Below are 23,355 nucleotides of genomic sequence, written 5' to 3'. Positions count from 1 at the left end.
TTAATTTGAATTAGAGAGTTTATGATACTGAGAATATTTACAATTTCTTCTTCTGTTATTTTCTACCATTGTCTGTACTGTCCTTGTCTTTGGATAAGAGTAAGATATTTCATACTTACTGTCTTACTTTATATAGCCTATATTATGCAGTTGCAGAATTAAATGTATTTCTTTAGTCTTTCCTGTATTGTCTTGCTGTATTTTTGAGTAAAATGTCAGCATACATCCAGTATACAGATGTGATTTAGGGTGTGTAGGTTTGTGCTTTAACATAAAGAACTGTAACTGAGAGGGAGCTACCTCATAAAAAAGTTGAGAAGTGTGGGACAGGCTTTATATCTAAGTTGTGGCTTAATGCATTTAAAGAATATTAAGTAATACTGATTCTGTTCACATCTCAATGTAGTAAAATAGTCTCTTCATCTAAATCTTCTGCTAAAAATATTTGTACTCTTAGCTTTTCTGTCTACTCTTGTATATATGTATCCTTAGCATTGCAGAGTTAGAATGGTGTCAGGGGATATCTTTCCTGGGAGTTAAATGTATTATATCAGTCTTCAGGCCTCATCACATCCAGATTAATGACATGTAATTATGGAACATCCAGACTCTATGGAGCATTTCTGTCTTAGAGTCTCTTCCATGTTTTAAGATGATGCTTATTTGATTGTGCTATTGCATATCATATTTTGTGAAGGAAAAAAAGAAATGAGACTTTTCAAATCTGAGCTTCTATTTGCAGTGAAAGATCTTTGGTTCCTAGGAAGAGATAAAACTGAAATTAAGATAACTACTGAGAGAGAAAAAAAAAAAGAGTAACTAACTTACATCTCTCTGTCCTCTACTGCTTTAAGAATTTTAGTTGGGTGTGTTTGCCATGTAAAGTTTTTTTGATCACTGAGTTCCTAAATACTTCTCTTCAATGGGTGACATTACTGGCAATGAACAGTTCTGTGGTAAAGCATGATAAAAGAGATGGTACTTATTTTGGGTGGGTTTCAGACTTAAAGTTTTCATTAAGTTTTTAGGTTTATTCATTGAGATTTTAATTTGTTTCTAAATCTGTATATAATAGCCTTGTGCATACTACTGTCATACATCGAGATTAACAATTGAGGCAAATAAATGCTACTTCCACAAAAAAGCAATAACTACAAATGGGGGCTGCCTATTTACGTGATGTACATTTAATAAAATTGTTTTGACATTGTTTTATTCTTGCATTTAAATGTATTTCTATCAAAAAGGGTTTTTTTTAGATTAATGCTACAGAAACAAAGACTTTTCAAAATATTGTTTGAGATTTATAGCATGGATTATGATTTATTAATCAGGAGAAAATTGGTTCACATAAGTTGTATTGTTTTTAAATTAATCGGTCTATTAGTACTTTTTTCTTCACATCATTATTTGAAAGAAGCTGGTGCGTTACCATGCCACAGCTTCTACTAATTCTTTAATATTTCCATCAATAAATACAAAAAATACTATAATCCATTTATCTCAACAGATGAGGTATCAGTTGATCAGGTATCCACAGAGAGATGGCAACTATTATCTTTTTTTCCCTCTGGCTTCTATTAGAATTTTTCTTCTAATATGTTTGAGCAGTAAAAACCTAAAAGTGAAAAATATGTGTAATTAAGAATGATTTTTGATTGCCACTTTTATGTGTAAATACATTTTTTTCTTAACAAATACTTTGCATGAGGACTTTTAAAAATGTTATTTTTAAAAAGTATTGTGATATGTGACAGATATGCATGCAAATACTGGTCATTTGATTCCAAAATATTCAAAGAGATCTTCCTTGCTATTCAGTTGTGTCTGTGTGGAATTACTAGAATACCTTGCATTATCATACCAGACATATTCCAGGTTTGGAAATAATGTGATTCAATACTTTGATAATTTATAGAGAGGGATTTCTCTTGCTGCAGTACATGTCTCAAAGCTGCTCGTTCTTATGGATACTAAAAATAATAAACCGAGGATAGTGGGGTCTTGATAGAAACTTTCTAATAACTGGTTTTGCTATAGTAGGAGTACTCACTTCAGGGCTATACATATGTAGTATAAAATATTTTCAGAACATTTGGAATACTTTTAGCTGTGTTTTGGTGGTGCTAATAATGATTAATTTGTTTATTTAGCACTTTCAGCATTTATAGCTGATTATATATTATGTATAGCACAAATGCTATATAAAGCATATATTATATATAGCATTTATATTAATATGAGTGTAACATGACACAGAGGAGTAGATCTTTCTATTTGCTTCCATTTCTTCCAATAGATTCTTTGTACTTGCCCAGATACAAAAATATTTATACTCCATTATTGTTTTTTTTAACCTGCAAAGACATAGCAACCTTTGTCAAAACTGACAGCTGCTATGCTTTCACACTACGTATCTCATATATAGCACTAATGTGTGTTCATTCTGTAAGAAAATTTATTTGCCTAAAAGTGCATTCTAATTATGTATGTTTCAAGCTGCTTGATTTTGCAACAGTTTTGGTACAGTCTTGGCATTTAATAGTAGATAAAAATAAAATCTAACACTCTAATATAAAATTGCTTACGTATAGAAGACAGTGGTTACCAGATAAAAGTTAATGTTGTCTTTAATTTTGTCTTATTGATTTATGTTGCTTATTCTCATTTTGCATTTTTTCAATGGTATCTTGATACTGACTATAAAATGCCGATAAAATTACGGATAATTTTGTGGTGTGTAGAACTTTCTGGACTTCTTTATCTAGTATTTTCAGCATTAATAATTTATGAGCAGTGTTTTGTGACTCATTAGCAAACTGCATGTTGAAATTAGACCATTTATAGATTTTTTTTTTTTCCTGTTTCTGGTGATTTTTGGGGGAAACCATTTGTTCTGCTAGCAACAGTGGCCTCACAGTTCTTTGTAATTATTGTTACTTTTCAAGATTAATTCCTCCCATTCTTTTGCTACAAATAGATTTTCAGTACATAGCATGGCACTGTCCCTCAGATGTTTTCCATGTCTAAAATGGCAGTGTGCTTTTGAATGTGAAGTAATAAAGTAAGTAATGAGATAGTTGCTTTGGCATTTAACTTGCATGCATTTGTAGTAAATTAGACTTCTGTGAGATGAGACCAACACTGCTTCTGGAAAAGTATTTGAATTGACCATGATAGCGAATAGCTATACATTCTCTTTTCTCATGTTCTGTATTTTGGTCTTGATAATTTTCCCTTTGGAAGAGCGTTACAATAATGCAGTTCTTTCCAGAGTGTGTTATGTGGATTCTGAAATGTCTGAGCTTGTACATACATTTGCAAAAAAAAAAAAAAATTTCTGGTTTGGGTATCTGAAGTTTGGTTCAGCATAAATTACAATAAATTGATAATTTAAAAATATGATAATAGAGGTCCCTTGGACATTAAACTGAGTGTTCAATGCTTGAAAGAGAAAAATAATATTTTCATTCAAGTAGATAACATTCAAAAAATTGAACAGTCATGAGCAGAAGTATTTATGCTAGTTAACATACCTTTTACTATCCAGCTTTTTCTTCAGCATCATTGCAAGGATTGACTTTGCTGTCAGTTATAACTTTTATTATTTCCTCAGCTCCTATACTAACCCTGTCTTTACTGTTCTTTTCCAACAACAGTAGTTTAACCACTTCTTTCTCAGCTTTCTTTTTTCTTCTAGTGTCTTTTATTTTTTTCTCCACTTACTAACTCTGCTCTGCAGACTTCTCTCTAAAACAATTTTTGGCCCTTTCCCTCAGTGTCAGTTTTAACCTTCTGAATACATCCTCTCACGCCCATCTCCTTTGTCTATGTCTGTACATTACACGATGTGATCACAGAAGAAGCGGAATCATCAAGGAGAACAAACTCAGGTCTGTCTCTTCTACTGCTTTTCTCTGTGTTATTTTTTTCATTTTACCTTTTCTATAGATTTTATCACAGCTCGCCTCACATACTTTTCCCTCTCTTCCCCCTCAGTATACTGGCAAAACATTGTCAAGGTGAAAGAATTTTAGTTTAGGACACTTACGTAATTTTTATTACCTATTAACTAGGTACTCTATAAAAAGTGATGAAAGGTAACTGATGACAAGGAATATATACCTTAAGAATTTTAACTGATTTGATTTCTATCATATCAGTTCTTATTTCCCATCTCAAATCTGAAAATTACCCTTTAAAGTTCCAGCTAACACGTGAAAACAATCTGTAATTTGGTTTATCTATGCATTTGAACACTGCTACAAAAACTGCAGAAACTTATATAATTAGTTCTTTTTAACTCTAGGAGGATATCACTTCAAAACGGAATAATTTCAGTAAGTTAAATTTCATGCACTGAAATTTCAAATTTATTTTTTTGAATAAAACCTGTTTCAATTAGAAGTAGGGTTTTTAGTGAACAAAAGCTATTTTCCCATGCCAAAAAGTATAAATCAAAATGTTATGATAGTACGGGAGCAAGAAGTCAAAAATTGAAGTTCTCACTTAGCTGCATTGTTTATGAGGCTTTTATTTCATACTGTACATTACTTACGGTTTCTTCCATAACAAATTTTAATCTGCCATTTTATTGAATTTTCCATGTACTTTATATTACTGGCAGAGAACTAACACCTATCAAGGTGTCCTAGCTCTGAAAATGGAGTATTTGTTCACACTTCCCTGTTTGTTCAGTAGTGGTATGTAGAACAGCAAAATTCCCCATATTGAAGTCAATTAAATTCAGCTATAAAATTTTAATTTTACAATTACTGTGTAAAAGCTTTAATTAGTTTCCTGTGACTCTGCTATTATTCCAACAAATTAGAGAAGCCACTTGGATGCCATTTAGGTCAGCAAATCTGGAGAAGTTTTGGGGTGCACTGACTGGTCCATTTAACTTAGGTGATATTTAGTGAAGCATTTTTGTCTTTACTCTGACTGGCTCCTTCAGAGCTCAGTTTCACCTTTTGTACTGGTCTTGTCCTAATTAGAGTCACAGATTATTTTCACAGAATCTTGCAGTTGTTACTTGCTGTGGTTTTCATGTTAAACAAATCTCAAAATAGAAATTGTTATAATTACAGGGTTAAAACAGTTAAGCATGGATAGGGAAGAAAATTGGCAGGGTTTCCTGAAATCCCTCTTTTGTAAATCATTGCTATTAGGAATTAATAACTTACGCTGGAGAAAGACTGAGTTTACTTACCTTGTGCTTATGATTAATTTCCAGTTCCTGTGCAGTGATTCTGAATCTTTTTTATTACAAAAATGAAGTTACAAGATTGGTTGACATTGCCTATCTGTTAATAATAAAAGATGTAGGCCTTTTTATTCAAAAACCTTCCTCTGAGTTATTGACTGAATCAAGATATTAAATCAGAATATGGAATCAGTCCATATCTCTCTTGGTGCAGGAAGAAATCAGACCTTAAAATGATCAGAAAAAAACATGTGTTTTCATCACCTGTGTTTCTTGAACATACATGAGTAGGTAATAGTGTTTATTATTATTTTTTTTTGACATTGCAATTCTGCAAAGCGCTACTTAGCTCATGGTGTTAAGTAAACCCCATGAGTTTATTACTTAGCCTGAGTTAAGTATTAGGCAGTGATGAATTTAATTGTCTAGCACACAAATGCAAAAGCATGGTCAGTTGTTATTACTGCCCCTAAACTCAGAAGAAAATAGTTTGTTGTGTGTATAGCAACATATTTTCAGATATATGTTTGGAACAGGTCCTCTTCCACATTTGCCTCGGTAACAATATAGATAACACTTTTCAGTACACTTGGAGCACAGCTAAAAAGCAAGGGTGACATTTCAAAGGCATACTTTAGAGCAAAGTGTTTTACCATTGTTTTAGAAATTGCTTTAAGAAGTGTGAACCTAGGATTATCCCTTTACAGGTTTTCTTAGGGAGTGGTTCTCACATAATTTATATATCATGGTTTATTTAACATGATACCAACTATTCATGTATTCCAGAGGATTTGCTGTTGATTTTAGGTGTTATTAGACCAAGAAGTTTTGTGAAAGCTAAATATCTGAATATGTTACCATTGTATTGATAGAAAAATGTTGCAATTTCCTCTCTCAGGATAATCTATAATTGTAAAAAATAAAATATTATTCCTTGAAAACATCTAGAATTTTTTATTGAAAAGTTTTATAAAAGTGTGTGTAAAGCTTTTGCTGTATATTTTGAACCCAAAGATAAATTCTGAAAGATAAGAAGCAAAAGTATTTTAATACAAATTTTGTTATGTGACAGCAGTAGAGCTTGATAGTATCCTTAATGATTAAACCCTGTTTAACCCTGTTAATCATTCACCTTGGGTGAAGGAGGAGCTTTGTGATACAGAGCTTTCACAAACCTGCTTTGAGATGCAGGGTTTTCATATTTTTCAAATTAATATGTTTTGTAGGTTTAGATCTTGTGAAGATTGTTGAGGAGATGTGTGCCTGTTCACATCCCCATGTATTCATTCAGGAGAGGTGGAAGTGAGCCCTTGTCTGCCCAGGAGCCTCAGTGAGAAGCTTTATTCTCATCTGTAGGATGAGTCAGACCAACCAGTTATCAACGTGCCAAAAATTACTGGCAATTGCACGTGATCCTGTGCCCTTCAGATGTATGAAATACAGAGAACATTCTTCAGAATTCCAAACTAGCTGACTCAAGTAACTGCCCAAGAAACCATCATCAAAACATTGGAAAGGTGGATCCATGCCAGAACAAAGGCAGTCAGGGCACATACAGCAGTAATTAATTCTAGATTGATTATTCCAGAATGAGAAGCGGTGGCGTAGTGATGCCCAGGCATTCTAAACCTTTTTAAGTGGATGGAAGTTTGAAGATAGTGGGGACTGTTCCATTTCTAAAGGGCCATGAAAGGCAGGAAAATAGATATTGAAGTCCTTTTTTGCAACCTCTGGCATAAAACTGTCATGTTAAGAGCACACAAAAGTTTGATTAGAATTTTTGTTAACTTTCAGAGTGAAATTCAAATAGAAAAGGGATTTGAAATATAATTTTTTTCTGTGCTTTATTATGAAGCTTCTTTGTAATAACATGATTGATGGAAATGAAGCCCACAAAAACTAGCAAACCCTACTGAAGATGAGTGACCAAATTGAAGAGCTCATAGACCTGGACAGTGGAGAGCCAAACAGTGAAAGGATGTGGCAAATCTACTGTAGGAGAAAACAAGGATAAAAAAATGGTGCAGTTCAGACTGTTTCAGAAATCAACTTCAGTAGAAGACAAGGAGCACAGATTTTTAAATTCATTTTTATCTTACAGAACCATGTGAGGTTTTCCAAGTCTTCCAAGAGTGAATCTACTGTGATGTACTTACTCTTTATAAACAGAACATGACACCCCTCTGCTTTTGAGTTATTATTATAGTCAGTATTCTGTGACACACTTTCCTTTAAAGAACAAGATGATGCCTTGTTCTGTTTCCATTTTCCTTAACTGAAAAAACATTTCTGGGTAGAATTTGTAACATTTTAACACAAATATGATTAAATTCCTTGTGCATCTCTGAACACTTCTGTGATATTTAATTTTACATTAATCTTGTTTAAGATCTGATGCCTTAGACTGTGAAAGAGACATTTAATGCATCTAAATCTGTATTTGGTCAACAAAGCCCAAAGGGTAAACTCCAAATTCAGTCTAATTTTGTAAACTCTGAATTCAGTCTGTAGGTACTTAGCACAGTAATAGATGTATTATATTGGATGGCTGGGAGGCTCTTGGTCCTTAGTTTTTATTTTGTTCAGAATTAAATCCAGAAACCAAAGACTTCCAAAGTAGCCATCTGTACTAAACCACAAAAATAAAGGCTGATGATCAGTCTGCTGAAGCTAAAATAGTAAAAACATCAGATTATGTAATTTAAAATGACAGCGTAATTTTGCAAAATGTTTGGTAGTTTAATTTGCAACTATTCTGAGTTCTAAATGCAGGTGATGATTTTGTATTCTTTGGTTAAAACTTTGACCACCTTTCTAGTTATTCAGATGCTAATGAAGATCTTTTGCATTCTTCAGATGGCTGAAGAATCTCTATTAATACCTGTTAGCTTTTCTGAAAGCAGAGGCATAATTATTATCAAGTGTTTATACCCATGATTGGAAGTGGCTGTATCAGAATGTGAAATTCTCTGTGATTATACTGTGGAGTGTACCAGTGGTGGGAATTCTGACAAGCATGATGAGAAACAGGATGTTGGAAAGCTTCATAATAAGACTGTGCTCAGGTTTTCCTGAAAACAAAGTAGCGTTTATAGTGTTTAGGCTGATCTGAATGGATTTTTATGAGTATGGAATATAAGGGCCCAGTGACCACTCAGATATTTTTCTTTTACGCTTTCAAAACCCTATTTCATGTCATTTGTATAGGGAGGAAGTGCCACAACTCTTGAGAGAAGCAAAATGGGATGTTTGAGCTAATATTTGACTTACTACTTCTTTCTTCCATGCTTTTTACGTGTAAGCTTCAGTATTTTATGAAAGCTACTAAAATGTATGTACACCTTTGTATGAGGCAGCACGGAAAACATCACAGTCTACCCCACAAAAATCACCTTAGAAAAGGATCTAGGCAGCATAAAAAAAGGGCTAGCCATAGCCCTAATCATCACTTTAATAAATATGCAAAATAGAACTTTCCAGCTTGCTTCAAAAGATCTTTGTCCTTTACCATCTGCACTGATCTATACCTAATGATGGAGACCTTAGCTGACCCAGTCAATTTATAGACCCAGGATTGTAGAGATTCTTTAACTTCCCTGTTTAGATCACCACACCATTTTATTCAGTTCTTTTACTAAACAGCGCCATGTATTCTGCAAATAATCCAAAGAAATGTTATTAACATGCTTTTAGCATTGTGATAAATATCTTTTTAAGTGGCAAGAAATGTCCCCCGGGTTTTAGTCTTTCTTTAGTGTGTCAAGCTTGAAACCAACAAGAAAAAAAAAAATAAAAAGAAAAGAAAAAAGAAAAAGGCCATCTAGCAATCCTCAAATAGAAAACAGGAATGTGAAGCCATGTTCCCTGCTAAGAAGCTGGCTGGCTGAAATAGTCTTCTTTTGAGCATCTCCTTTTAAGGGCAATAATTGACACCTCAGTCACATTTAAACAGTAATATTAAGTATCAACAATATATAAGTAATATTAAGTAGAAGAACACTTCAACGACCATTAATTACTTTTTTAATTCAGACTGTGGATCACAGACTTGGAAAGAACTTGTTTGCTGCAACAGTACCTTTTTTATATTTGCCCCAAATTGGACATAAAGGCCTGGAGTGGAGTTCAGTAACCATTTATATCACAGCATCTGATACCTTGCTTGACCTGTAGTTAGGCAGTTACATTTCTCACACTGTTGAAAGCCAGAATGACAAAATTTAGAACTAATTCCCTAGAGGTAGAGTTGGAATTGAATAGCTCAGCAAATGGCAGGAAATGTAATCCTTTTGAGTACAAGGCAAAACTGGCAAGTTTTGATGTTCTAAGCAAAGACTTCTACATTTTATGTTTTACTTTTAGGAGACAATCTTCTTTCCTTGGCCTGATGTGATAGTAGGGCTGTGAAGACAGTGCAGGGGCTCGAGTAGAAGCCGTGTGAGGAATGCCTGAGGTGACTTGGTCTGTTCAGCCTGGAGGAGACTGAGAGGAGACCTCAGTGCAGTTACAGCTCCTTGTGAGGGGAAGAGGAGGGACAGGCACTGATCTCTGCCTGGTGCTCAGTGACAGGACCCAGGGGAATGGCCTGAAGCTGTGTCAGGGCAGGTTTAAGTTGGTTTTTAGGAAAAGGTTCTTCACCCACGGCGTGGCTGGGCACAGGAACAGCTCCCCAGGAATGACAGCACCAAGCCTGACAGAGTTCGAGTGTTCAAATGATGCTCTCAGGCACACAATGCGACTCTTGGGGCTGTCCTGTAAAGGGCCAGGAGCTGGACTCAATGATCCTTATGGGTCCCTTGCAGCTCAGAATATTCTGTGATTTTCTGATGTTGTTTCAGGGATTTTTTTTTCTTTTCAGAATTAAATTAATTTTTCCTATATTCTCATGAAGAGCATTTCAAGAGAAATCTCTAGTAAGAAAGTCAGCTAGCATTTTTGGAAGTACTTACCCAAAGTTAGGGTACTACTTGTATATTCAATTTTAAAAATAAATTGTTATTTAATAATTTGGAATACCTTGAAAAATTAGACTCAATTTTTAATAAAGTACATAAGTAGAGGAACTAATTTATCCACTGTATAAATAGAATCCCTATCATATTGCTGATAATAAGTGTCTGCAAATATGAAAAAGAGAAGGATAAAACCTTTTATGCCATTGTCTTATCTTATTCCTAAAGTCAGAAACAAACAAGTTCCTTATCTGTCTCTTGCAATGACAGGCACATCCTCCAGCATGGGAAATTGCAATTTTTTTTCATTTAAAGCAAGGAAGTCAAGATTTATTTTAGGCCTCTGTTCAGTTTATGCAAATCTCATTCACCTGGATCCCAGGTGAGAGAGAAGAGAAAGGTCAAGAAAGAACCAGTATTTAACCTTAAGTTTGGAGCAGTCAGCTGTGAGAGAAGAAACCCTGGGAAGAAGACTACAGAGCCCAGCACCTCCCAGTTGTAATCTTAAGGCTGAAGAATTAGGCTGCCCCTTATCTTCAACAGGAAGCCAGCAAGTTTGAGCGATTGTTCAATGCTGCCATCAGTAATTTTTGAGCAATTGTTCAATACTGCCATCAGTATCCACGACTGGGGAGAAGTCTGCTATCCTGCTTCTTCTGTGGAACTGTTATTCTATTCTGTCATGTACAGAGATGGACATGTTCTGTTCCAAGGAACCTGGAGTCTCTGCTACATGAGACTTCTTGGTGGGGCATGGGTGAAGTCTGATAGGGCCCTGGCACCTCCAGGTACCCATCAGAACAGCAAAGCTCATTGAGTTATGGCATTTCCAACAAAATTGAGGTCATTTTAGATCAGATTTAGCTCTTGACAAGTCTACTCTTGAATCAGACTCTTATTAAGAATTCTTTTCTGTTCATTTTATCTTCCAGATACATGTTAGATTGTTAGATATCTCTCAGATATATTAGGACCAGTTAGAAAGAGCAAGGAATTAAACTATGGGAGCATGGATACATCTACTATTAAATAAAATTTCAGTGGTCATTATAAGTCTATATAAGTCTATTGTGGTGGTAGAAGAAGGTTTTGAGAGACAATATTTTAGCATCTTAATCCCTCTATAGTCATCTCTATATTTCATCAATATACTTAAATATGTCTGTATTTTGATTAAACTGAAAACATACAGTTATTTTCTGTAATGTGCAGAAATGTCTCCTTTTTGAAAGCATTAATTTATTTTCTCCAAAATGTATAGATCTGAAAAAAATTAGTTCTTGAACTGAGATCATTACAGCACAGGATACAATATATGTGTTTCACTCTGTAAACCAAGGTTAAATCAAGTAATGTGAAAAAATACTAATGTGATTATACTGGTCATTTAAAAAAAAAAACAACAAACAGATCAAGATTTTTTTAGGAGTGACTTTGCCATCTCATATTATTGAGTTTGAGACATTTTAAAATAATCTCATGGTGATCTATGGGTTTTCAGCAGTTTCTAGGCTCCTTAGAACTTTTATGTTTTGAGCACATTACAAGCAAAAACATTAATTACTTTAGTATCAACATCCTGAACCTGCTCTGGATTCTTTCAGAGGGGATGACTAGGCCCATAGCTGCACCAATGATCTTTGCTGCTGCGAAGTTAATATTTTTTACTTGGTAAATATATATTCTTCAGATTTTTAGTAGAAAGGTCAGCACAGTGGATCCTGCTCTTCAAACTGAGGTTTCAGATGTATTGTGAAGAGCTGTCTGAAGAAGTACTAGAAAGGACAGAAGATTAAACTGAGAAAGATCTCACTTGGGTGGAAGCAGTAGAACTGAACAAAATTGGTTTTATCTGTTGTCGAGATTTGTCACAGCACTTCAATTACACTTCTAAAATTCAAGAATCTAGTAGACTTTTGTGTTTGCCAATACTATGATATTAATTTCTACAATCCCATTTGGAAATAATTTTTATGTACTTGTGGAGGTTGGCTAGGTTTCAAACTCCTTTATTTTGACAATGTATTTATTTAAAGATTCATGTTTGAAAGACATCCAGACATAAGGTTGACTGGACTTCTAGGAATCTTAAAAAATTAATTACCCTATATAATATAAGATTTCTGTATTAAGATAATATTTAGGCAAAGTGAAGATTTCATTTTGCATATGGACTAAGAAATGTCATCATTCTCTCTGAGCTCAAGCTCAAAGGTGTTTTAATGACTCAATTCACTTTCCCCTATTATGTATTATGTTGGATCAGTGGTATTGCTATCAAATTGCTTTCTGCTTTAGAAAGTAATGCAACAGTAGAAGAACATGTATTTGTAGATTTTATATTGGTCACAGAATTTTAAAAGTAGAAGAAAAACTGAAAAAATTGAAAGGTTGAAAAGCAATCAAAACTATCATTCTCTGCTATTTTTGTAGCATTATCCACAGCCCACAGAGACAGGAAGGCCAGGCTGCCTAAAGGCCAACTCAAAAGAATGCAAAATGCCTTATTTAAAAATGGTATAGAGTACGGGGCAGGAAAGGTTAGGGAATGGGAGAAGTTCCAAGAACTGATTTAATACCCACTGATTTCTGAAAGTGCAGGTTTATGACCTGCCATATTTGTTTCCCATTGATTTGCCTAACAGTTCCACTAGAAATTGCCAGCAGAACAATAATCTTGATCCCACACATGATAGGAAGCCAGATCTATTGAAGTGTAGCACATTATTTATGCTCTCTGCAGGAACACAGTTTTCCTTCTTTTGATTCTACCTTACTTGAGTATGATTTCTCTCTGACTTTGACTTTGTCCTCTGCTTTGATACCCACCTACAAAATGGTATTTCCTTAAAATACGACAGCTCTGTTTTCCTCTTCTTTCCTCTGTACTGTAAATTCAATCATAATTTTTTGAGCAATCATCAATAACCAATAACTCTGGAAAAATATTTATTTCTAGTAATGCATACTATTTTTGTTATGTAGCTTGGGGGCTGTTGCTTCATATTCATGGGATTGTTTTAATTGAATTTAATATAATTTTGAAAAGGAAACAGAATCTAAGTTAATGTATTTCTAATTAAAGTAAATTTCATTTGATTTAAAATTTTTTCACATTTACCCAAACTGGATTTCAGGTTATTTATGGGCTGCCAAATTATTTGATAGGGATCCGATGTATTTTCATTTCTTTGTGACAGAAAAGTGCCCTGAGCTGTTTACAGCCTTTGATATGCATTCAGAGCATTTGTTGGTGTCAGTCAGATAAGTTTATGTGCATGAACTGGGCTCTGAGTATTGATTTTAGTGTCTTTTGTTCTTGATAATTTTTAACTCTAAGACAAGTCACAGTAATATTATTAAACCTTTTAACCTGTAGAAGCTGTGAGAATTGATTAAACCAATGAAGATTCAAAGTAATTGCCAAAACCCATTCTGATGCATTCAGTTTTTATGCCTGAACCATTAGACTGTATCTCGTATGTGCACTGCATAAAAACTACAGCACAAGCAAATTTGTTTTATTTCTATTATTGTGTCATCCCGATCAGGGAAATTGTAAAGCAGCTCTACCTGAAACCTGCCTTGCTCTCTCTTTCTTGAGTTAATGATTCTGGAAGTGCACAAAATATCCATGGGTTCCCTTCAGTAAATGTTCAACAGGAGTACACAAATATACACACTAGCATGCAGTGAATATGCCTCTAGATTTAGAGCACCATACTTGGTTGGTTGACTAAATTCTTCAAGTTATATTAATTTGGTGAGTTTTGTTAATGTTTTCCTTTTTAATGCATTTTTATATTACTTTTATTATTATTTCTGCATTTTTTTCTCTCCTCCTCTTTTTTTTTTTTTGTTTTACATATTGCTTTCATTTGTTTGTAGAAGAAAAGAAAACAGATCCAGAGAATGGGGATACAGGTAGGGTGACTTATTAAAAAGATTTTTCTGTTTTTCCCTTAAATTCTTTGATCTGTTATGTTTAGGCAAATATGTAGCAAAGAGTTGGAGATGTTTGATGTATTTTGCGGATTTCAAAATAGACACTAGGAAATGGAAACTAAGAAAGGATTTTCTCAAATGTATTTCCTTTGCTATTTTAAGGGTGTCAAATAAGGGTGAGAAATGATAAGAAAAAGACCAGAATCAGCTAAATGCAGATGTTATACACTTTAAAGCCTCTGTTATGTCCTCCCCTCTCCAGGCACAGAGGGTGCTCACCTGCACACCTTTTTTTGCTCTATTACAAGTTTCTGGTTTCCAAAATATCAATGTTACTTTAGTCCCTGCAGTATGAGTTTTTTTCCCATTCCTTAGTGGCTGTGCCTCTCAAATTTTCTATCCCTTTTGTCCATATGTGTTTAAAACTAAATCTGTTCTAATATTATAAGGGAAACTCCACTCTTCTTCTGTACCAGATTCCCTTTAACTCTTTGTGCCACAGAAGCCTCACTGTACAGCAAACTCCTCTTCCTAACTCAGATCCTGGTATAGGATCTCCAACACCAGCATCTCTAGGAACTGGAATGGTTTAGTAAGTCCCACTGGAGAAGACAATGAAAGAACGAAAGAGCAGAGGTCCCAGCTGTATTCATTGTGATTTTTAACCAGATAGGTTTGCCTTGGGCTGAGTTGGATGAAAAGGCCAGTTTGTTGTCCCTTTTGTTTCTGGTGTGGATCACAGGCTATCAGCTGAAGAGTCTTACCCTAGAGAGTAGCCAGTATTTGACCTGAAGAGCAAATCACATTCTTTAGCTCCAGGCTGAATTCAATGATTGCTTATCTCCCTGTAAAAATGTGACTCTGAGCAGCTGAGGGGTTAGGAAAAGTTCGGTATTAATCAAATCACTGATTACAGCCCTTCGATTTAATGGTGAAGTAGCTGAATCTTATTTCATCTTAGCTTATTTCAAGTTAAAACAGGAAAATAATGATTTTTATTTGAAGCTGAAGCAGTGATTTTAGTGCCTGTCCTGAGTCCCGTTGTAGGAATGGAATTATACGGCCATCACCTGGACCATGGTACGAATTATGTGGATCTTACCTCAACAGGGCTTATCCCTAGCTTTCACTTCAGTAAAAGAATCAAGCAGAGTTCCTATTCTTCCTATGTCTAATAGGCAATTGTAGTGACAGCTCAAGCTGGGTGCCTCTTAACTGGGGCCCTGCCTGTTGCTTGTTACTGGTTTCTATAGTCCCTGTAGGTGGGTTCATTTTCTGATTGCACTCCTGCCCATCCAGTCCTCTTTGCAGCATCTGAGGTCTTCTCTTCTGATTTACTCCCACAACCTCCAGGCACCCCTTTGCTGTGTCTTGAGGAAGTTCCCTACTTTTGTTACAAAATATCCTATAGCTCAAATTGAAATGATAGTTCATTGTCTAGTGGTTACATTTCCATAGATAAAAACAAGGGTCAAATGCATGTGGCTGAAGGTTTAGTTTACTGCAGTCACTAGAGCTAAGCTCTAGCACAAGTCTCTCACTGCAGTCCTTGTGGATCTGAGAGATTACAGGGCTGCACTGCACAGTCCTTCTGTGCCTTACTCAGGCATTTCAGGATTCTTCTCTTTGTAGTTATATTGCTTTCCCTCAGCATGTTCTCTTCTGAAAATATGAGGAATGGCTGGTAATGAATCAGCAGTTGTATCCCTGTCAGCCAGGAATTGTCTTGTGCCCATGAAAAACCCCCTGAACTAACCTTCAGGCCATGGGTTTTTAATGTTAGAGAGTTCAAAATAATCAAAACTCTGGAATGCTGCCTGCAGTGCAATGACCCCAGTTATGTCTGGTGAGCAGCACCAGGCTTTGTTCTTCCCTTCAGTCTTATTTTTTGTGTTTGTATGGCTGGAATTTGAGTGACTCATTGGATATTTCTGTTGGAGGCACAACTGCTGTTTATAAGCAAAATTCTACAAGGATGTTCAAGCAGAGATGAACTCCATTTTACCTGATTGGTTGCATACACTTTGATACACTGGCAATTCTCCAATATATCAAAAGCAGCTTTAACTTTTCTGGTGCCAGTCTTTATAGTCCTGAAAATGTGTCGTACTGGGCTCCAGCTCAGGATCTAATAACACAAGGGCTCAGTCAGCCTTGAGTGATTCAGGTGTGTGAAAGCTTATGCTCCTATATTTTAACCACTGTTGATAACTAATGGTTAGATTCAGGTTACTTCTGGTTTGTTGACACATGCTCCATGAACAGCTCCTGACTGCAGTGGAGTCCTTAGGATAGGACTGATGTTCTACCTTGGTTACCAAACTCATATTAAAAGCTGAAGCTTCTTATGCACCCAGACAGTTACTGAACTCTCTAGAAGTATTTTCTGCTCCTGCTAAACCCTCCCACATAGGAGTCAGCTAAGCAGAGATATGCCAGCAGAAGTGGAGGTGATGCTAGCCCTGCATTCCCACCACTTAGTGTGCCATGATTTCATGCTGGACCACATGAATGGGAAGTGCCATGACACTCTTTCAGCCTTTCCTACTGCCACACAGGTCACAGCTGCCTCTTGCTGAAGTTGCAGTGAGCTCAGCCCAGGGCACACAGTAACCCTGTGCTCTCTTCCTGCATGTCACTTCCATGTACAGTAGAACCAGATCTATCTTCTGCATGATGAACTATCCACTGCCCTCGGGTTTTCCTCTTTTTGCACATAACTGAATTCACTCACTTGTTAAAGACAGTTTCAAAAATGCAGAGGAAGTTAGATTTTCCCTTAATAAGATTTTATGGAAATTGAATAATTTTTTCAAATTTTTTCTGTCTTGTTTTTCTCTTGAGAGAAAATAAGCTACAGATTTTGCTTGTTTTGCTGCAGAGGACTCACACCAAGACCTTCTATCTTATGCTCCCCTTTCGAGTCGCATATTTTGTACATATCATAAGGAATTGGATTTGTAGAAATCTAACTTTCACTTTGGCAACTGATCATAGATAAGAATGAATATTTTCTCAAGTAATTGTTAAACTTCTAATTTATGCTCAAGAATTGTTATTTCTTCACTTGCAATTTCCTGAAATTTGGCAGAATGTCTGCAGACACAGAAAACATGCCCTGATTTCATAATAAAACATAAGAACAATTGAAAAGATTTTCCTTTCTGTGAAAAATGTCTCCTTTCTTACATTACTGAAAAATGACAAGAAGATTTTGATTTCAGCAGAAAATTTTCTGTTTCTTTGAGAGGAGACCTGGAATATTTTACTTCAAAGAAAATGTGTTACTTCTGTCATTGAAAAAAGAAAATATTTTTCAGTGTAAAGTTTTTCTTTCCAAGAGAAAAAAAAAGTAGAGTTTTTAAAACTAGATCCTAAAAAAAGTCACTTCATCTTAATGATAAATTGACAAACACTGCTATGGGTTCTATATTGGTTGAGGAAAATTATGATAGGAAAAATGAACTACATTTTATTTTAGAAATTTTCATCTGCTGCTCTCTTTTTAATTTTTTTTCTCTTTTTAAAACACCATTTATTTTTTCTTATTCATTTTTCTTAATTTTAATTTTTTTAGATTTTAATTTCTCTTCGTATTTTTGATGAAGTCTTTTCTTTCATGTTGTTGTAAGGTGTAAAGATAGAGTTAGAATACAAAAACTGTAAGCCAGAGTGTTTATAGAGAACAGAACAGCTTAGTGTTTTTGAACTCCCACTTCCTTTTACCTCCTCTCTTTCCAGATTTCCTAGTAAGTGCTGCAACATCTACCTGGCAGCTCTCATAGTATGTGCTACTACCCTTGTTGTTCTCAAGAAGGAAAATACAAAGCTGAGATGCCCAGGTTCTGTGCAGAGCCCCACTTTGCTGTTAGATTATGACTTACAGCTGAGGTTTAGAATTTAAAACAGGTTTCTGTAGTACACTGGAATCTAATAACCTCATCTCAGATTCATAAATATAGTTCATATTGCTCAATACATGCAATATGCAGAAATTTTTATTTATGATTAGTAGGATCCTGAAATTTTAATCCTAGACAACTTTTACATTAAAATTATGGTCAGTTTAAGACAGATGTCAGTCAAAATGAATGCTTTTTAGCATTCAGTGGATAATGATTGATTCTTGACTTATACGAGGTTTAAGTGGAAAAGAATCAAACTTATGTGTGTATGACAGCTAATAATATTTGGTTTGAAAATAGTTTCTGAGCTGTTGTCTTCCTTTCATTTTTCTATTTCTTAGTCTTCCACCTCAGCTTTGGCATTGACTTCCTTATTATTTTACACTGTAAATTACAGTATTACAGCACCAGTTTGTTGAAACCAGCTACTGCCTGGGTCACGTAGTGAGACCCATCCCTGACTGAAACTAACCACGTGCTTTATCCAAGAAGAGTGAATCCTGAAATTGTTCTTGAGGCTGTGTTTCATTAGAATGTAATACAGTGATGCCACTGGGTGGCTCTTTAAGATTCCTTTAGTCTTTCTTTGAATTTTTTGAGCATATTAAAATATACTCAAATAGTAAATGGAAGGTCTGCTAGTCTGTGGGTGTTACTTGATTGTTAATTTGATATGTCAGACTATAATAAATGCAGAACCAGAATCTCTGCCCAAAATAAGCACATTATCTTTGCATTCCTCCTTGTTAAATAAAAGACTCAATTTCCCTTGAATATTCTTGAAATAGCAAAATTATATTCTATGGAAACATTGTGTTTCATTTATATTGATTTTTTCTCACAAAGTTGGCTTCATTTGAATTGTGTAGATAATATAACACTTACTAAGATTCTGCTGAAATACTTATCTGCTATCTTCCTCCTGTTACAACTTTCTGATTTTCTGCAAAATCATAATTCAGGAACTAAAATTACATGCACAGAATTTAAGTAAATCAAATTTCATCTCTTTCTGTTAAAACTTCCATGAGCATAATTTTAACCTTGGAAATGATGACTGTTTGTGTACTTATTTCCTTTTTTTCTTCTGTTTTTAACTTAACAGGTGCAGTGGATGTAGAAGAAAGGAGTCGCCAAATGAAAATGAACAAGTACAAACAGGTAGCAGGATCAGATTCCAGGCTGGAACAAGATTATCATGCTAAGGCAAGGGAGTTTTGTTTTGAAAAGCAACAAAATATGCTAAAGTGAAATATTCAACATCCTATTAGAAAGCAATAGATGAGTGTCAGGTTGTTTCTTCAGTAAAAGTTTCTTGTGTGTCTATAATAAAATTTTGGAAATGTGCAGCGAAACACTTAACACACAGTGGTCTTGATTATTAAAATTTAAGAAGGATAAGCTAAAGCAAATGAAAGAAACAGTATAATTGTCTATCAGAATGAACAGTAGTGCCATGATTTAAAAACTCAAAGAGAAGGAAAAAAGATGTTTATTGAGTGACTAATGGCATGAGAGTTATTGAAACTTATTCATGGCTTTCATATAGTTGAACAGAGAGTTACCTTGATCTGTTGAAAACTGGAAGATGCAGTGTTATAGTTTAATAGTGGCTTTTTAGCACTTGGAAAAGTGTTTTATAAACCAACAAAAGCTTTCATCCCAATTGTGGCAGATTGCCAAGAATCTGAATATCTACACAGCAGTATAACCTTAAATATATTATCCAAAATTTCCTGCTATCTGGAGCAGGGTCATGTCATATAGAGTGTGTTAATTAAAATAATCAAGATATTTTCAATTTAAATTTCTATTATACAAAAATAATTTAGTGTCCTCTAAAAGACTTCATTAATTTAGGTCGCATTTTAAGTGGAAAACACAAGATTTCTGACCTATAAAATCTGGCTGAGGAAAAGATGTCTGGTTTATAATTTTATTTCCAGGTTTTTTTTCCTTGCTCCCAGGATTGGCAAAGCTACTGCAAAATGAGACATTTAATATTTGAATGCAAATAAAACATCCAACATTAATTATTAATTATTATTATAATAATTAATTATTAATTTTGCAGATAATGTAGTCTAATACACTTGATATAATTACCTTCTAGAATATACATTTCATTATGGGAAAAAAGAAGTGCTTTAGCAAAGTCCATTTCCAAATGGAAAGCCCTGTTAATGAAAATAGAATTGACAAAACCAAGACCATGAAAATGGCTTAAGATAATTTAAAACTCTGTAGATGTGCTGCATGGTTATTTGGGTATTTTGCAAATGTAGTTTTAACTGCACAAAGCATAGGAATGTTTATGAAAATGTAAGAGGGACTTGGATACTGTTTAGCTGTTTCTTTTATTTTGGCACTTATGGCAAAGTGTTTGTTGTTGGCTTTGAAAGGTGTTACCTTTGAGAGATGAGCGTAATACTGTCAGTGGACCTTATGGGAAGTGTTGTGATTGTATGTACCACAAAAATATGACTTTTATGTATTGTATGTATAACCAGAGTTAATCTGCTTATTTTCCTGCTCCCCCAATGCTTAACTGAAATTTGAGTCAGAAGTAGGACTGGTGCAGATTAAATTGGTTCTCATGTAAAGGAGTTAGAACATGACTACCTAAGGAAGTATTTTCCACCCTTGTTTTTCCATTTCACCTACACCTTTGGTGTACTGGGCCTCACTCTACATCTTCTATCTTTTTAATTAAAGTTTTACCTTCAGTATTATTGGAATGTATTAAAGAGGAAAATTATAAATGGAATTATTTTATGCATATGGCGGTTTTATTTATTGCACACATCAAACAATGTCTCCAGAAATAAACAGTTAATTTTCTCTTCTGCTTAAGTGTAGTTTCAGTGCTTGAAAATGAGTTAAAAATATTTATTCTATCAATGAACCTGTGGAACTAGACACTGAATATTCACACACACACACACATATATATATATATATATATATATATATAGTTATTCAATATGCATTCTTAAAATTGTGTAGTTTCAAAGCCATGTGAGAACCATAACTCTCATAAGCCATATGAGAGTTCTGTCTTCACCTTTTTAATACCACTGCTTCAATTTCCCTTAATTAAATCTCCATATTATCTTGAGACAGAAAACGAGTAAATAAAACTTATCTACCTGGTTTTACAAAAATTCTTTTGGAATCATGAACTGAAGCACATATGTTGAATGCAGACTGAAATGTTCTGTACAGTGTACAGTGACTTCGATTTTTTTAGACTTCTTAACTGGCACAAGCAGGCATTCATGAGTGCCATGCCTGAGAAAGACGTTATTAAGTAGGCATTAAGCCACATTCAGGAAAGCCAGCACATAGAATTTTCTTTTACCTTTTCTGTTCTATTTCTTTCCTTAAATAGACATCAACAGGTCAACAGCATCTTTATGTCCCTCTTGATTAAGTTAAGAAAAAATATCCAATATCCTTCCTTGTTGAGAAGGCAAAAGCTATAAAAGTAGAAGTTTTAATAAATATTGAAATATATTGAAATATTAAAATAGGTATCCTGTATTATATCTCTCTAGATTTGTACTGCCTCTGGAAGTCAGTACTAGAGATTTCAGGGGAAAGTACATACCCTTCTGTGGTGCATAGTCATACATTAAGAAGTTTGTGGGAAAAGTTTAATTCTAGACCTCGGAGTTCTTAGAGGCTGCTGAAATATGAAATTGATTCTCCCTTATATTTTCTTCCTCATGATTGATAAATATTGTATTTCTATTATTCTTATTCGTGCCTCATTGTTCTTGGAACAATAATTCTGCTTCCATAATATTTTGTATGCATTAGTTTAGCAGGGTGCAAAAGACTTATTTCCTTAAATAAGGAAATAAGGAAATAAGCTTCCTTCAGAAGCTGCTGAGATGTGGTTTCAGGACAGACATATGGAAAGCAAGTAATATATTAACTTTCATATAAATATTTACAGCTAAGCAGATAAGAGAAGGCACTAAGGATTAGGTAAATTAATTTCTGGTTTTGGAACTATTTATTTCTGCTTATTGGATACTAGTAAACTTGTACTAAATAGGATATATACTAAAGTCTGAATTGCAGTGCTGGTAGATGCTGACATACTGGAAAACCTGAATTATGGAAATAAAGGGAAAACGCTCAGTAGCACAAGAGTGTTCCACCAGAGGCAAAATTAGCCATTTACCATACTCTACAACACCAGACTGTTTTGTGTAATTTCCCTCAAGAATCTTTCTGTGACTAGTTTATTGTTTTGCATAAGAACTAAGCTTCCCAGCTCTAAATTGTTAAGCCAGATGTACTGTGAAGAGGGAAGGGCCAGGATGGGAGCTGAGCGAGCCACAGGCTGGACTCACATAGTTCACATTTTGTAGAACTGGCCTTTGGAGACGCTTCCCAAACTACCTCATCAAACCTCTCTGAACCTCTCTGCCTTGCCTCCTGCTTCATACTCCCACCATTCAACAAATTAGTAGTACTGTGTTTGGTGAGCAGCATCTTCCCCTGGCCATTCCCACCAGTGCTCAGATTCAGGAATTCCTGCAAATTTAGGATGAAGGCTGTGAGAAGTCCTGTCATTACTCTGTCCTCACCCCATGACTCGAACATGCACAATGGATCAGCTGAGGAGAGTTAAAAAGCTTTGTTGCTACTGAGAAAAAAAGAGAGAAGATACTCCTGGTGCATAGAACACTAGAAGTGTTTGCAGTCAGTGTGAAATCAGTGTAGAATCAAGAGAGAATTCCATTTACTCAGGCTAATATTAGCCACTACAGAGAAGTCTGATCACTGATGTCAAACTAAAGGGAGCTGGATTTGCGTAGGAGTTGCAACAGTGAAAAACTAAGGCTTTCTTTAGGAGCAAAGGTAAAACAGAGCCTGACAACTAGCTGACACAGATTTAAACCTCTAAGTATCTTGAGACCAATTTTATTTGTTTTATTAGGGAAAAAAAAATAATGACCTACAAAAAGGCAGAGAAATCCAGTTACATAATATAGCAATTAGTAATAGTCAGTAATGCAGTAATTAGTAATAGAGCATGTTAGAGCAACAAGAAATAAAGTTGGGATAAAAGAGGTAAAAGAGCAGATAAAAACTGGGGTTTTTTTGCTGAACAAGCTTATTTAGCCAAATGTAACAAAGAGTACATTAAATACAGAATAATACAGAACATCAAAGAGGATTTCCTAACTCGACCTTTAATGATTCATTTTGATGATAAGGCTGAAACTTTCTGCATTGTCAGCAGTATATAAAGCTGCAGTTCATAATAATCAATAATCATGATTTAAGTTTTAGTTACAAGCATAATTCTCTGTGTTTGGTGTAGGAGAAT

The 23,355-nt window shown here is 34.8% G+C and overlaps 1 protein-coding gene across 29 annotated transcripts in view; it reads left to right on the top strand.

The window, feature by feature from the left end:
* RIMS2 (regulating synaptic membrane exocytosis 2) overlaps positions 1-23,355 on the top strand; it is a 446,037-nt gene that overhangs the window by 336,101 nt on the left and 86,581 nt on the right. For 15 of the 29 annotated variants that reach the window (XM_088059368.1, XM_088059321.1, XM_088059409.1 and 12 more), the window contains 2 exons: positions 3,861-3,893; positions 19,114-19,214. In XM_088059368.1, coding sequence (XP_087915494.1) covers positions 3,861-3,893; positions 19,114-19,214 — 134 coding nt within the window. Of the gene's footprint in view, positions 1-3,851; positions 3,894-14,046; positions 14,083-19,113; positions 19,215-23,355 lie in introns of all 29 variants that reach the window. The other 14 variants (XM_088059427.1, XM_088059422.1, XM_088059375.1 and 11 more) reach the window with 5 other exon arrangements.

This window comes from Pseudopodoces humilis, chromosome 1 (genome assembly GCF_049639895.1).
Source record: "Pseudopodoces humilis isolate 2021_Gansu_Grassland_sample_001 chromosome 1, ASM4963989v1, whole genome shotgun sequence".
Taxonomy (NCBI): Eukaryota; Metazoa; Chordata; class Aves; order Passeriformes; family Paridae; genus Pseudopodoces; species Pseudopodoces humilis.
The sequence above is the reverse complement of the archived record's forward strand: the minus strand, read 5'-3'. Positions and strand labels throughout refer to the sequence as shown.